At 48.3% G+C, this 16,925-nt stretch overlaps 1 protein-coding gene across 1 annotated transcript in view; it reads right to left on the bottom strand.

Moving 5' to 3' along the window:
* Window positions 1–16,925, bottom strand: part of ST3GAL1 (ST3 beta-galactoside alpha-2,3-sialyltransferase 1) — a 133,625-nt gene that overhangs the window by 12,407 nt on the left and 104,293 nt on the right. Inside the window, exons 4-6 of the mRNA XM_088449702.1 lie at window positions 14,082–14,275; window positions 10,498–10,677; window positions 4,070–4,115 (exon numbers count right to left, since the gene is read on the bottom strand). Of these exons, the coding sequence (XP_088305828.1) occupies window positions 4,070–4,115; window positions 10,498–10,677; window positions 14,082–14,275 (420 nt within the window). The remainder of the gene's footprint in view (window positions 1–4,069; window positions 4,116–10,497; window positions 10,678–14,081; window positions 14,276–16,925) is intronic.

Below are 16,925 nucleotides of genomic sequence, written 5' to 3'. Positions count from 1 at the left end.
TGAGTCAGCCCGTTCCACTTGGACAGGATCAGGTGCTGCAGAGGTCTGGAGTGAAACTGGGCGTATTCCACCATGTCGAACACCGACACCATGGAGCCCAGTAACCTCATCGCCGAGTGTAAGGACACCCGGCGGCTGTGCAGACAACTGCGCACCCTTGACTGTAAAGCAGAGATCTTGTCCTCCGTCACGAAGATCCTTTGCTGTCCCGAGTCCAATAAGCCTCCAAGATGCAGAATCCTCCGAGACGGGATTAGAGTGGACTTCTGCCAGTTGATTAGCCAGCCGTGCCGTTGCAGCAGTGCAATGGTCAGGTCCAAGTGGCGTAACAGGAGCTCTGGAGATCCTGCCACCAATAACAGGTCGTCCAAATACGGCAACATGCGGACTCCCTGCAGCCGCAGAGAAGCCGCCATGACCGCCATCACCTTGGTGAAAACACGTGGTGCTGTTGCCAGGCCAAAAGGTAACGCCCGAAACTGGAAGTGGTCGCTGCTGATTGCGAACCTGAGGAACTGTTGATGGCGCCAAAGAATAGGGACATGCAGGTAAGCGTCCTGTATGTCCAATGACACCAAGTAGTCCCCAGGTTCCAGCGCCAGAATGATGGACCGTAGGGTCTCCATCCGAAACTTCGGGACCCGCAAAGACTTGTTGAGTGCTCTGAGGTTGAGAATCGGACGATATGACCCATTGGGTTTCTGTACCAAAAATAGATTTGAATAGAAACCCTGGCCCCTCTGGGAGAATGGAACCGCCACTATAACTCCAGCCTGGAGCATAGTGTGCAATACCTTCCGCAGCTCCGTAGCCTTGTTCCGGTCTGATGGGAGACCCGTGGTGAAGAAGCGAGCCGGGGGTCTGTGCCGGAAGGAGAGGGCGTATCCGTGAGAAACCACCTCCAGAACCCAAGTGTCTGTCGTAGTGGTCGACCAACACTGGGCGAACTGTAGCAGGCGGCCTCCCACCCTGGGATCCCCCAAAGGGAGGCCCGGACCGTCAGGCCGCAGGCTTGTCATCTGGCTTGGGGGCCGGACGTCTGGTACTCCATGCCTGCTTCCGGGGCTTGACCGATTTCTTAGGGCCAGCCTGTCGAGGAAACGACTGTGGTTTGGGCCTGCCCTGGGCCCTAGATGACCGAAAGGACGATGGTCCCGAACCAGAAGGAGCAGCGGCCGACGGGAGACAGGCAGATTTGGCTGCCGCCAGCGTGGCCACAATCTTATCCAGATCCGGACCGAAGAGAACTTCTCCGGTAAACGGCAACGCTTCCAGACCTTTCTTGGAATCTGCGTCCGCCTTCCAGGATCGCAGCCACAAGGTGCGACGAGCAGCTACCGCTGCTGAAGAAATTCTAGACACCAGAGTACTAATGTCTAGAGCCGCCTCGTTGATGTAGGTGGCCGAATCACGGAGATTGCCAATCAACTCCGCCTGATCGGCCAGACAGTCGGATTCAAAAGAAGCCTCTAATGAATCCGCCCAGCGCTCCATCGCTCTGCCAACCCAGCAAATGGCCATAGCCGGCCGTGCTGCCCCCCCTGCAAGGGAATAAGCGGACTTCAGGCAGATTTCTACCTTGCGGTCCGTAGCATCCTTAAGGGAGGACATGGATGGCATCGGCAATGTGGCACTACGGACAAGACGGGTCACGTGAGAATCCACCTGTGGAGGGGATTCCCACTTCGCAAAATAATTATCCGCGAACGGATAAGCCACCGCCAGGCGTCTCTGCGGCTGGTATCTTTTGCCAGGTTGTTTCCACGCCTCCTCTAAATGGTCCACCAACTGACCCGAAAGAGGAAAGACTGTGGCATCGCCCTTCACATCTTTGAAAAAGGCATACTTAGATTTAGCCGCTGGGGGAACTTCGTCCTCAATCACCAAGGCTGTGCGGACCGCCCGAATAAGTCCAGGAATATATACTTTGGACTTAGCATCAGCGTCCTTAGTATGGAGAGGTTCCTGATCGTAAGGATCTAGAATCTCCCCATCATCAGACGTCCCTTCGTCATCCTCATAAGGAGCGGACAGAGACGCCACCGGCCGTTTATGAGGCCGCATCACAGACTCCCCTTGCAACACATCCGACAAGTGCTGTACAGAACTCGTCAGGGAGTTAACCCACGCTGGCTCCTGAGAACCCGGGAGCGGGGAAATAGGGAGACTGTGGGGTACCACCAATTGTCGTGGGAACCCCTGCATGGGTGACGACACCACAGACTGCTGGGACAAACCCATCGGAGTAAACGCGGGCTGCGGAGCTAACTGGCCCACTAAAGCTGTTAACGCCTGAGCGAAACAAGCCCAGGGCGGCTCCTGTACCGGTGCTGTAACCGTAATAGGCCGCGCCATGGACAAACACTGCCGGCAAAGGCCCTCCGCGCTACCCTCCCCCTCCGCTAACGGTACTTTGCACGTGGTACACTGTAGCCGGAGGGGAAAATCACTTTCAGACATGATGGCACCACGTATGTGACCTCTCTCACCAATTAAGTATTAAATAGGCGAGAGACCACCCTGCAGCACCGCACCGCAAGGGCTTTAGCAGAAAGAACAGGGACAGTAATAAAGCTGACAGTTTAGATGAAGAAAAGATTACAGGCAGCAGCGCTAGCACAGTCACATACAATGCAGAGAAATAACAATTCCTGCACTAACAGCGCTGATCACTCAACTACACAGACACAGGGCCTGGTAGGACACAGCGCTGCATACACAGACCTGACCACAGCGGAGGAGAGGTATGCGGGGGGACCCAGACCACGATGCTTCCGTCCAGCGCTTCCAGCAGCGTTCACCATGCGTTCTGGAGAAGATGGCCGCCGAGGAGCAGAGGGGAGGCTGGCCTGGGGGAGGAGCGCTGCCACAGGACCAGTCGGCAGCATGCAGAGAGGGCTGTGTGCAGCGGGGGAGGCGCCGGCTGTGAGACAGGGAAGGCGCGCTCCCCTGGCATGCATTTAACCCCTGGGACGCCGCAGTGCTACCGCTCTGCTGCAGTCCTACCGCTCTGCTGCAGTCCGCTGTCCCAGGGGGTAGTGGAAGCGCAGGTTGGTCGCCTGGCTCCACGCTGCAGCCAGTCCCCAGGGAGCCCCCTGCCTGGGGACTTAGGACCATGTGATCAGCGGGGACCCACCGCGGGACCCCGCTGCTTACCTCTGTCCCCCTTGAATCCGGCCATGGTCCGGAGCATCTGGGGTCACCGCTAGCTGTGACCCCAGACGCCCACCAGCATCCCCGGATCAGTACCGGCGTTCTGGTACCGGCGGGGTGTAGGGAAGACAGCATGGACGTCAGGACTGACTGTCCATGCTGTACATCCAGTTGTGCAGCCACAGCTGCATGAAGAATAAGCTTCAGGGGCTCTTCTAGCCCCCACTCCAACAGGTGCACCCGACTCCGGCCGGGCACCAAACTAAACTGAGGTGCCTTGGCCCGGGGGCGGGGTATAGGAGGGGGACCTAGTGCATCCTGGGAGGCTGAAAGCTTAACTCTTTGGTGCCCTGCGACTGACGTCACACCTATACCCCCAAGGTATCCTGTGGATACCCTATGGACCCTGAAGTAGAAATATATAATGTGTGCAGTGACGAAGGTGCAGTTCTTACCGGGCCCAGAGGGGGGGGGGGGGGGGGCAGTCCGGCAATGCCAGGTCACCCACCCAAGGGCAGAGTGCAAGGCGTCCTGTGAGCATACGCTGGTCCTATTGGGGCTACTCACCACTGCCCAGGGAGATTGGGTACTATCCACTAAATTTTGTCATGCGGTTTAACCATGCCACGTTTAGCCCTTGAATATATGCATTATAGGTACAGTACTTGTTATACACACATTAACTTGCAAAGCCCAAATAATAAGACGCACACATGCATGCACATTTCCCTCTGACCTTCAACCAGTGTTCCTCACGTGCTAACCACTGATGCCTTAAAACTACAGACGAGAGCAATGATGCGATTGGCTGATGTGGGAGACCGCACATTGCCCTATCGGCGCATTGTGTTTCTAAAAGTCAGGCGCATTATTCTCTGATACAATAAAGTAAATAAATAGAATGAAACCAATTTACCTTGTCTTTGGAGACGTTGATTTTGCGTGGCACTGGCGCATATGTACTATACAACGAGAAAAAAAAATACACATTAACAAGATACATATATATATATATACACACACACACACATATATATATATATATATATGTGTGTGTTTGAATAGTGTTATCTTTGCTGGGTGTTCTGACGTTGCCATTGTGTCTGCTCTGGGATTCTGGGGACACCGGGGCTGATCGGAATATACGAATATCCAGTGCTTGCACAGCTTTATGCAGATCAGCGATATTAGACATGGTATCCCCGAACAAACGTAAATGCAACCCCCAACATTCATTTAGATACATATGGGTTGAAGGCAGTGTCGTTATAGGATAAAGTAGTAATGTACAGTATACGACGAGAGATAGGATTTTATACTTGTTACAATTACAAATATCATACATAAATAGCGAGGAACCAAAGCAAGGCAGGAGGGACCACTCAGCCTTTTGTTTAATGCACAGTCAGTAGAATATCCCGACAAATGTAATTATAATTTATAACTTTCACATTACTTTTTGTATTACAAACTTGTCTAATGTGGAAAGAAGGAACAAGGGCCCTCATTCAGAGCCACTCGCTATTTGCGGTCGTTCGTTCTAAAACAAGGGGTGGCTATTCAAATGAACCGTTCGCTCTTTGCGGTCTGTTCACGCCTCTATGTCTGAACGAGCGAACAAAACTTGCGTTCGTTTTTTGAAAAAATACGCCCCCTGGCCGCTCGCATCCTACGTCATGTCCGCTATTTATTAGATTAATCGAGTACATCGACCAGGGTACGAACTGCTCGCTATTCTTGGGGCTGGTGTTTGCTACCACAATTTTGCGAGCAGTTCTGGCTATAAAATAACCCAGTGACGTGGTCAATGACGCTGCTGTTTTAAATATGCACACCCATAAAACGCCCGTTTTGACCTTTAAGCACGCCTGCGTTCTGATTTCCACTCCCCGTTTTCAAGCACCTTCCCGTGTTACCACCCACATACGCCTCTTTCTGTCAATCAAATTAGCAGGCATTCGCTATTTTGCGAGCACATGAATTTCGTCCGCACTGACTGGTTAGCGCATGCGTATAACGATCCGTACGCATGCGCAGTTGGGCAAACATCGCTCGGAACGAACGAGCGGCCGCTTACGAGCGGCTCTGAATCAGGCCCAAGGTTTTTTTTTACGTTGTCTTGGTTGCGAAAAACTATTAAACTTTCTATTCATTCTAAAAAGACAAAACCAGTTGAACCAATGAGTTGCAGCCTTATTTATGTCCACTAGGGGGGAGTAAACCCCACGTTAATGCCTCTGCAGGCATCCAGGAATAAGACTCTCCCCTAACTCATTTAAGCTTGTTCTTTCCAGCGTTCAGGCTCCTGCAACCGATGATTAAATGCCAATGTATTTAACAATACAAAAAATATATAAATGAAAAATCAGTACGCAGAGACGCAATCATGGAGATTTCATAAATCAGCACGACAGGAAATATATATTATAAGAGCCAATACATGTAAATGTTGGGGAAGTGAAGTCGCCATATGGTTTTTCTAGTAATTAAATAGATGGTTAGTAGATCACACACACTAGCGCAATGCAAAGGCTTAAACCTCCATTAAAAGATGCCTGGACTGTTATGCTGCATAAGGATTCTAACACATCGCCAACCCGGCCGCCTGGAAGATTTGCTGCCTTTCGCTGGCAACAGGTTACCCATGTCTCGTTATGGGAAGTGTATTTAACGAGTATCGTGGCGGAACTTGTATCATCGCAATACAGAGTCTGTTTCTCAGGATGGCGATGACAGAGCCTTATAAAAATACTTTTGTTCTCAAAATATATCAGCAATATCTAAAAACATTTGTTTTAATTTCAAAAAAAAAAAATTCATTTTTATAGCGTAGGGAAGGCTAGCAACTTTCATTGTTCCCGGCTCAGTGGCAACGGTTTGTCCATTTTCTACCGGGAGTGTAATGGTTGGCAATCTTTGCACACCTTTATCCGACGGCTGCATTAATTCAGTTCAGCTGCGGACACCGATTCCAATGCACCATTGCTCAAGTTTCCACTGTCAAACGTACATGCACGCTATGCAACCATTGTTACCTTGTGATGGCTACATACCATCGCAGGCGTGTTGTGAAGGCGGTATCACTTCCACTATTCGATCTTGCGTCGGCCATACCTCTATTATGGAGGAGTTGTTTTTTGTAATTATCCATCTTATGCACATGAGAGATTTGCCCAATAAAACAGTTACCGTCGTTCCTGATCCTACCGCAGATCAGCAACGACGGGGCAGTCAAGCATCACTGCGCTGCCCCTACAAGACTTTTTTGTTAAATCGCAACAATAGAATTTTAGTTCTAACATCAAAATGGGGTTCTAATGATAAACAGACCCCTACGTCGCATGTGCAGAGAGACTTCTGGCTCACAAACCTGGAAGTCACTCCTTTGCGCATATTTTTAGGTACATACTGGCGTTATCAACGCCAGTATGTCCCCAATAAGTGGCGGGATGTACCGTATCAGCAATGTGATGCTTAGTACATACCCGCCCAGAGTCGGACTGGCCCACAGGGGTACAGGGGAATCCCCCACCCCCTGCTCTAGGGATTAGGTTCACTTGAACTATACACATGCTACATTATATTGCACAAGACTATGGTGTATGTTCTACAATGTGTAGAATTGCTGTTATTAATCTAGTACATTATCATGAATGCACTAGAAGTATTTACTATATATACACATTTTTAAGGGGCTCAGTCCATGCACAATCTAATTGCTAGCCAAGCCTCTTTGAAGGCTGGCCACACCCCCTCTGGAGTCTGGCCACACCCCTAAGTATGGGCCTCCATCACTGCGTTCCCCCCAGTGGGCCTTTCATGCCCCAGTCAGACACTGTACCCGCCCCTTTAAGAATTAGGAATTGATATTCTTTTCAAATGAGATCAAATATTGCAAAATTCAATTGTGTATGTCAACTGAAACCTTTATTTTCCACGTTAATATGCAGACTGTCTGCCCAGTTGAGCTTGCGATTAAACTCCGGAGCCTAGACCTAGTGAGACTCATAGACAACGCCCAGGCAGCAAGACTGAAATTCCGGTCTCCCGTACGTCTCTCGCTGCCATTATTTACCAACCATCACAAAGCCCAGCTACTGACTCCATGTGAAGTTCAGACCGGGAGGCATGAATGGGAGATTCACATGACATTTTTGCAAGGCACAATGGCCTCTTGTTACACATCATGAGGGCACCTAAAGGAAAGTCTTCATCTGAAAAGACGGATCATTGTTCTTATTACTCCTAATAAGGGTTTAGTGGTGAGTTTATTGGGAACCAGCTGTGTGACTGTGACCTGTAATTCAATCATGCAGGAGCTGCGTTCTAAGTCCCAAGGCAGCCACTTCCAGCTAATGAACCAAGTCAAACAGGACTCATTGTCACACCACAAAAGGGGACACAGTATATATATTTTTTTTATAAAGAGAACCAAGATCGGTATATACACTGCATTGTAATAAATCCCAAGGCACCTTCTCAGAATAGAGAAATAGAATAACAGTGTATGAATGTTCAATTTGCAGCATAAACTGTTCAGTGTTTTAGGTCTGGTTGGTACAAAGAAAGACGTTAGCACAAGAATAATCTATGATAGATACTGAATATTGCACGACTGTCCCCAAATTTGATTGTCCCTCTTTTCTCCCGAACTATTACATTTTAACCCTTACAGAAATAAATCTTTGGAGCCCTTTTCAGTGTGTGGCGTCATAAGTGGAATTCTCACTCAACCGCAAATAGCGCATTGTGACGCACCTAGAGTTCCACTTTTTATGCCCAATGTATAACCGAATTCCAATAGAAGGGCTTTCTCGCTGGATCTGGCATAGTTTGGTGAGCAGGACATCCGGACAAAACATCTGCCCAAATGTTTTTGTCTAACCTACTGAGAAACCCCCTCCACCATCTATTGTGGAACTACATATTCCAGCCTGCTTTGGTGCTGAATAATCGGGATCAGGTCAAATTCCAGACAGTCAGGATGCCGGAGCTGGAAACCCGACATCTTTCAGTATCCTGGAGCCGGCGTCCCGACAGTAAGTATTGGGGTTAGGGAGAGGGTTAGGGTTAGGCACTAGGGAGTGGGTTAGGTTTAGGGTACGGGGTGGTTAGGTTTAGGCACCAAGAAGGGAGGGTTAGGGAGAAGGGGAGGGTTAGGATACTGACCGACATGTGTCGCTATCCTAACCCTGTCAGGATCCTTGGCATCGGTATCCCTTAACCAACATGAATACTCTTATAGTCGCCAAAAGCGTGGCAAACGCACTCAGGTGATAATAATTCACAACACGCAACTGAAAGTAATATCGCAGCATCTTGTGACCAATGGCAAGTTCTGATGGCACTATGGGCGGCACATAATTATAGCTTCCAAAAGCTATCCCAACAAATAGGAATTAAGCACTTAGGCCAGAGGTTCCCAAGCGCGGTCCTCAAGGCTCTCCAACAGTTCATGTTTTAGAGATATCCATGGTTGAGCACAGTTGTCCTCATACATCGAGCCTCCTTGCACGTTAAACAGCCCTTCTAGTCGCGCCATTGCGTGGTGTGACTCTGAAGCGCTGAGCGTCTTTTGTGCGATTTTTTTACCTTCAAATGAGTCTTATTCGCACAGTGATGAGATTATAATGATATGCAGCATGCCTATATTCTGTGAGCGACTGCGGGTGTATCTGCGTGCGTAGTGTTTAGCATACAGATACACTTTTTATTTATTATTTTTGCTGTAACGAATTCCTCAACTAGATTATTTTTATACCATTCTGCTCACACGTATAATGCAACTGCTGCCGATTATTGACCACAAACACTTATTGCTGTCTAGGTAAATATAATATTAGATGCAACCCCCAACTGATTACAAGCATTCAACGGCAATCACCATGGCCGTGGTGAGGGTGGTGTGACCGGTGGCGCCGCACAAAGCACAAATTGCCCTGGGGCAAAATTGGCTGCCTCCACAATCTCTATTTGCCGGACGCCCACTGCGATGTAGGTCACTAGTGGTGCACCTGACTCCGTCTATGCAGGGCCGTGGTCCGCTCTGTGTGAGGTTGTATAGGCGGACGTTGAGGGGTGGGCATCCCTGAAACCCCACCTCCTGGCAGTGTCGACTGCCGAGAGAGGAGCTGTAACCTGGGCGCAGCCGGGTGGCTTCAAGATGTTACAGTTAGTAACGGTCACTGTGTCAGTGAGTCTGTCCAGTCACAGACACTAGGGGCAGCCGGGTCTGGTAAGTGCTGTGATTATCAGAAATGGATGCGTTTCATGCCCTGACGTCCCTTAACTGCAATCTAGGAATAAATGGAGCCGCCTGAAAGCCCCCCTGTGCCAGGTACTAAGGGCCAGGGGTTGCCAACCCCTGCCAGCCACCATTATCTACCACCCTTCTTTCCCCTGCCACCCCCACAATCTTCCAACTCTTGCCAGTTACCCCACTATCTGCCACCCCTTGCCAGTCACAGCTATGATCTGCACCATCCCTATGCCACAACTTGCATACCGCTGTGATTCGCCACCCCTTGCCAGTCACCGCTATGATCTGCCAACCCTAGCAAGCCACCACTGTCTGCCATCCTCCTTCTATGCCTTGCAACCCCCACTGTCTGCCACCCCTTGCCAGTCACAGCTATGATCCATCACCCTCCCTCTGTCACCCCCAATTATCTGCCACTCTCCTTCTATCCCCTGCCACCCTCACTATCTGCCCACCCCCTTGCCAGTCACCGGTATGATCTGCCAACCCTAGCAAGCCACCATTGTCTGCCATCCTCCTTCAATGCCCTGCCACCCCTTGCCAGTCACTAGTATGATCTCCCACCCCTAGCCAGCCACCATTGTCTGCCATCCTCCTATGTCCTGCCACCACCTACCAGTCACCCCACTATCTGCCACCCTTTGCCAGTCACCGCTATGATCTGCCACCATCCCTCTTCCAGCCCCAAACAACCACAATTATTTGCCACCCACCTTCTATTCCCTGCCACCTCATTATAGCCGCCCCATGCTCATTTTCGCCCAGGGCACCAATATGTCTAATTATGGCTCTGGAGATCACTATTAACATTCATCTAATGCCAGTGGGTAAGGGCCCTTACTAATGCACTAGAACATAACTGTGACAGCCCTGTAAGATTCTCATTCAGCGTGACACCACTCTTGTAAGAGGAAATCTAAACAGCAGCGTTGGCCGAGCAGGGACAGTGTATGACTGCATAGCAAGCAACACATTACTAATGCAAATACACGGCTAATGGGATTATGGTATCGCTGACTGAGATGGTCCCAGCACTCTGATAACACAGAAAATAGGACTGCAGTGTGTTGGTGCATTTAACTTACAAGTTGATAGTACCAGTAGTGAGCGCACTGACCACCCACTGCAGATCCAGGACCTTGAAAGGCACGAGGACCATGGTGACGTTGTCCTTCAGGCCCCGGGCGCTCTCCGGGTATGTAAAGTGGTGAGTGGTTCGGTTCCCCACGTCACTCTCATATCTTGCCGTGGGAGCGTGGTTCATCCTGAGAGACAGGCAATATAAAGTCAGATCACTTAATTACTGCAGCAATATGTATAACAAGGACATTTATATTCGTAGGAGAGGTTTGTATTTACTTCAAGCAAAAGCAACAGCATTATATAAATAGATCTTTAGTAAAAAAAAATATATATATATATTTAATAACTTGATTCATATGAAAACTGCCTTTATTATATACACACACATCTTGTTGGCAAGTTAGCAGCGACAGATCCAGGCAGCGAAACACTGTAGGCAAATAAGTTGTGTAATATTAGGGAATGATGAATTTATTCCTTAATAAATCACCGGTATCAACCCTTCTATTTTCCTTGTTCTTTTGAATTCTGAGATCATTTTATGTGGCCAGACTGAGAGCACGGCCCTGAGCAGGATCGCCTGGAAAGAGTGATTCTTTCCAATAAAATTCATAATTCATGTTACTCACTACAGTGTTCTCCTTCCTAACACGATTACGCCTTCTTGTAACCTTATGTTGGCTCAAAAAGGACTGCAATGCCTGATAATAAACCAATCGAAATAAAAAAAGGGTCATTGTTTTCAAATAGGGGGTGAGATGTATCAAACCTTGGAGAGAAAGTGGAGAGTGATAAAGTACCAACCAATCAGCTCCTGTCATTTTACAGGCTATGGGGTCTATGTACTTGGGGATAAAGTGAACAGATATAAAGTACCAGCCAACCAGCTCCTGTCATTTTTCAAGCACAGGGCGGGATGTACTAAGCATCGCACCCGGGATGCGGTACATCCCCCGTCTTCAGGTACATACCGCGGTATGGACCAAGAAATATCGCAAAGGACAGCTCTCCCGATAAGAACTGTCCTTTACGATGGCTCTGGACAGAGGGACTTCCGAGTTCAACACCCTGGTGTCCTTCTGCGCATGCGATGGATGCCGGCGCAGGGGCTGATGGGAGATCCGATCGGATCCCTCCCAAGGGGGAGCGTCCCGATAACAAGTCCATAGGCTTCTACTGGGCAACGCCCATTGGGACGAAGCACCAGAATGCTTAGTACATTTGGGGAATGCAGTAAAACCCCCGAAAACTGAATTTTTGGGAGTTTTACCGCATTTTCGCCTTTGGTACATCCCGCCACACAGAGTGTGACATGGCAGTTAGGAGCTGTTTGGCTGGTACATTATCTCCGTTCATTTCTTCTCCATCCAAGCCTTCGTAAATAGAGCCCCTGTGTTTGTAAAATATCAGGAGCTGATTGGTTGGTACTTTCTCTCTACACGGTGTGATACATATCCCCCAGGCGTCGGACGTTATCAGGAAAGGACCGTAACCATAAATAATGTTATTGGGAAATCCGACACGGCTGCGGCAACAAGCTGCGTTGCAGAGAGCCGCCGCCTTACATATCCAATCACACTGCCGTATGTTTAATAAACCTAAATAAAAGGATGTCAGTCTGTACAGCAAATAAACACAATGACGGAAAGCTCTTTTTTTTATTTTTTATTAAACTACCATAGATAGCTGCTGGAGAACGCTCCTTCATTATTTTATATATAATAATATTACACAGGAGCATCAACAGGGAAGAGGCTGGGTGACCCGGAGCTATAAGTAGATTTGGGGAAAGATGAGACATAATTGCATCAGACATTGTTTGACATTTTCATTTCCCACAGAGTGGTCTAGAAACAGGACGAATGCTGAATGAGGTTTCATTTCCTCGCAAGAGAAGAGAGATTTGTAACAGTGCTTTGTGGTTCTGCAGCACAGACAACCAATATCTCATTAACAAACCCCGGCATACGCAACCTGATGCCTCCAGCCGTTAATTGCTTCAATGAAACAAGTCCCAGCATTCACTGCAGCCTGTCCGACCTGCCACTCTTTAGATCCTAATCTTTGGAGGGACAGAGACGTACAGGCACTGCAGTGCGTCGGCCGGCGTTCCTATATCTTGTCTGTGGGTGGCAGGATAAATCTATGTTGGGGTAAATATATCACCTAAGTATCGTAATTACGGTTTACTTCTCCGCTAAACGGTTTTAAGCTCATTTTTCTACATGTAACATAATGTGGCAGTACCACCTGAGAAACACATTCCCGAAGGTTCCTCTTTTCCAAGCCTCAGGCAACAATTTTTTTTTTCTGGGGCTCTGCAGAAATGAGCAAATTAATGTTGTTCAATTACCTTTAAATAGTGTCAGGGAGGGGTGTGAGCAGAAGAGCCAATCACAGGCCATAATCTCTTGACGGTGGTTTGTGATATTTTGTCCAGCCACACCCCCCTGCCTCCTGGTTTGGAGAAGAGACTGAGGGGGGTCTATGTACTAATCCTTGGAGAGAGATAAAGTGGATGGAGATAAAAAGCAGCAACCCATCGGCTCCTGTCGCTTTTTTAAACGCATCATGCAAAGTGGCAGTTAGGAGCTGATTGGTTGGTACTTTATCTACGTCCGCTTGATCTCTCTTCAAGGCTCAGGGCCTGATTCAGACCCGCTCGCATGTTGCGGCCGCTCACATCCCGGGTATGCTAATTTTTAAAATTGACGTCATGGGATGCGATCGCTCGCCAAGACAAAAGCACACCCACTTCGGCTGTGCGGGCGATCGCTCTGCGTATGCAGCCGCGAATCACAGCATACAGAGCCGCCCACTAGCGCACGTCATCTCCTGGAAGTATCTTAAAACACTGATACATCGAGCACCATCGGAAGCTAACGCAGCACTTGTGGTTGCCTTGCCCTACCGCAATCACTGCGAGGACTTCAATGTAAAAAACAGCCAAGTGACGTGAACTATGATGCTGCCCATTAATTATGCACGCCTTAAAAACGGCGTTGAAACACTCAGCCTGCGTTGGCACCTCCACTCCCCCGTTTTTACTGGACTCCCCCTGTTACTACCCACAAACAGCCTCTCCTGTCACTCATTACACTGGGCTGGCTTTGCCGGGCGAGCGAGCGCTTCCCCAACGCTATTGCCAATGTTTGCGCAGATTAGAAAACATCGGCAATAGCGAGAGGACGGCTGCTAGCGACCGGGTCTGAATGAGGCCCTTAGTTCTCATTTGATGGAAAATGACTTTTTGATGGTTGTCGCATGCAGCTACACTATGAGGCCTACAGGGGGCTCCAAAACATTAGCACACGCTTTCCAAATGACTTGGAAAATTCAGTGGTGCGATTTGTACCATTGTACAGCGGAGGTCGGGGCCGCGATGACGTGACGCACCGCTAGTCATGTCATCCGGGTCTACAAAATTCAGCAGCCTCCCAGACATTGCGGGAGAAGCGCCCATGTCTGCCTAATACTGTTCTAGCAGCCAACGCCACAAGCAGAGCAGCTGCCCCGCCAAGCAGAGCTATAAAGACACAGATCCTGCTATTACTATGCACAATGCAAAATGACTTTCAAATCTCACCTTAAAACAAAATCATGAGCGTCGATATCACGTCCGTACAGCGAGCCCTTTAGGTTGCCGGAATTCCCCACCACGGCACAAGTTCGACATCGGTACGGATTATGATTCAGTAAACTATGGTCACCGGGTATGATTTGAAAAAGGTCTTCAATCGCTTGGTTGATATCCATTGGGTCCTTTTCACCTTGCAGACGCTATTTGGAGGGAAAATAAAAACAAAATTAACACATTTTTGCTATGACTTCTATCGCTGTATTTGATAAAGATCTATTCAATGATGGAGACTGCTGTTTATCGCCAGCATATTTTGATTTACTTTACAAGTGGTAAATAATTGGGAATATATAAAAAAAGAGACTAGGTAAGGCCACATAATATATATATTTTTTAATTACTTGTATACAGACACTTTAAGTGCAGTTTCCTTTCAATTACATTTAATGACGCAACAGTCGGTTAGAAAATTTGCGGATCCATATTTTCATGTTGCATGAAAAATAAATTGTGCTGCATCTGTACCTCACATCATAATTTCCTCGTACACATCGACAGTGGCTAATTAATGAGATATGAAAAGTCTAGTAATAGTCGGGTGCAAAGGGTTCAATTACTGCGTGGGAGTATCCAGAGTCGGGTCAAAGCAGCGACTATTTCACAAATCCTAATTAATACACAGTTCGTTATATTGTGCGCACCTTAAATAGGGACAGTATAAACCACATTTTCCAATCTGGGAACATACTGCCGCATGAAAGCAATAAACGTGTGGTCACTGACCGACCTCGCAGATTAAAGGAGAGCTTAATGTAACTCTTTAGGGACCAATATTGGCAGTTTATTGCAATGCTTAATCCACTGGACACAAGATGGTAATAAGGCAGGTCAGTGCTGTGCTTGTTTTATACTATGCGCCAGTATGTTACCAGGGGGTCGAAAGTGGCTCACTAAGACATATTCAATTGTCAATGATATCACTTTAATGGTTATGCGTGCAGCCAGACATTAAACATGGTAGGCAATCTTTTTACGCACCTCTACAAGGGACAATGACTTGAGCAAAGATAATGGCCGTGAAGTGTCTTTGTCTAAGGTCTCCACCGTTGTTCTAGCAAATCTGGGAGGCGTAACCATGCCCCCCTCCATAAAAAAAAAAACAAAAAAACTATGCATGGCCACAATGTCTCCCCCAGCAACTGACCCGGGCCCCCGCAAGCCATCCAACAAGCCCGGGTAAAGTCCTCTCCCGGCGCCCTGGGGTCCTAGTGTCTGTCCAGCTGAAGCCCCCAAGTATCTCTCTGGTAGCAGTCCCAGATGCTTTTGGTGCCTCCAGCTCCCTTCTGTTTCTCCAGCCCCAGGGTCTCTCCAGTCCAGCCACTGTGTCCCTCCAGCTTTAGATCACAGTAACTTACTTTCTTCTATGTCTACTGGCTACTCCTCTTCGTGTCGCGGCTCCTCTCTGCCTATAAGTGGCGTGGTGTAACTACATGATGTCACACGCGCTGCGCCACAATAAACAACAATAATTTAGAGCACCGGCAACCGTTTGAAGTTCAAGCTATAGCGGATCCCCGGACCTTGTACATACCGGCACCCTACTGATCACTGCGGCAACGGAGGCAGTGGTTAGAGCTGGAATACATGAAAAACTGTGTCCCATATTGAACCAATATGGAACGCAGCATTTCACTTTGAAAACTGGGACGATCTTGTATTATACTGGACGGCTGGCAACCCTACAGTCATCTGACTGTTCTGGGGAACTCAGAGCACACCGCAAAACTCCTGGCCAGGATAACCAACGTAACGCTTGAGGTCCCTATTCAGAGTCGCATATAGCAGTGTCTATTAGCACTTGCATTGACACGCTCGCAACACTCCCATATTACGCCCACTGAATGGACCATTTTTGCATTCGCTACGAGCCACCTCCCAGTCACCGTCCAGGGCACCCATCACATTGCCGCCACATTTCTGATACGACCGTCTCGATCGCAACGGCATCTTTGTGTCTACACTCTGTGTAAAGCATGCACCGGAGGCGGTTAGCAGAATTTTTCGCAATTTGCAAATAATGCGCAGTTGCCCCACTAAGTGAACATCGGCATTGGGTGCGGCACTAAAGCAGGCCCCGAGAGTACAGAATAAGTAATGAACATCTTAAATAGGTTCCGAGCTGCTTCTTAATCTGTTCCTAGCGGGCACAGCATCGTAATAAATGCTGCGACCTGCCCAACTTCCAAAGCAAGAATGATCTCCTGTACAAGACACTGACCTGCCATGGAATGGAAATGAGGGAACAGCCGGTTGACCAACTGGAAAAAGTTGGAGGCGTCCCGTAGCCATTACTTCTCTCTCAGTTTATAGGACCACTAGCATTTAGGGGCCTATTTATCAAGCAGGTTTTTCATAAAATGATGCAGTATCCCGGCTATGTAAAAAGAGCCTAATGCAGGAGATTACAAAGACTAACTACCGCTGTAGACCACAGTCCCCATTATCACCTACAATGGGGACTAAAGAGAAGTACAAATCCTTCTGGACTGATAACAATGTTTAACAGGTACACACTGGGCAGGCAAAGTGCCAGCTACATTACAAAGCTCACCACTTACAGAGGCAGCAACAGATGTAATGCGGATGAATATAATGATCTCAGGCTCCATTATTATCAATGGGAACTGCAGTCTGACCCCTATGTACTAAACAGCTTATCTCAGATTAGTCCAGTTGGTTTACACCATCCCTAGATGGCATAAACAACTTTATGCATATTGGAAGGAGAGGGATTTTCCGATCCACCTCCTGCCGCCCCCGGAAACAGACACTGGGTGGAAAATTTCATAC

This window comes from Taudactylus pleione, unplaced genomic scaffold (genome assembly GCF_031769625.1).
Source record: "Taudactylus pleione unplaced genomic scaffold, aTauple2 ptg000493l, whole genome shotgun sequence".
Classification (NCBI taxonomy): domain Eukaryota; kingdom Metazoa; phylum Chordata; class Amphibia; order Anura; family Myobatrachidae; genus Taudactylus; species Taudactylus pleione.
This window is presented reverse-complemented; position numbering and strand designations above follow the sequence as displayed.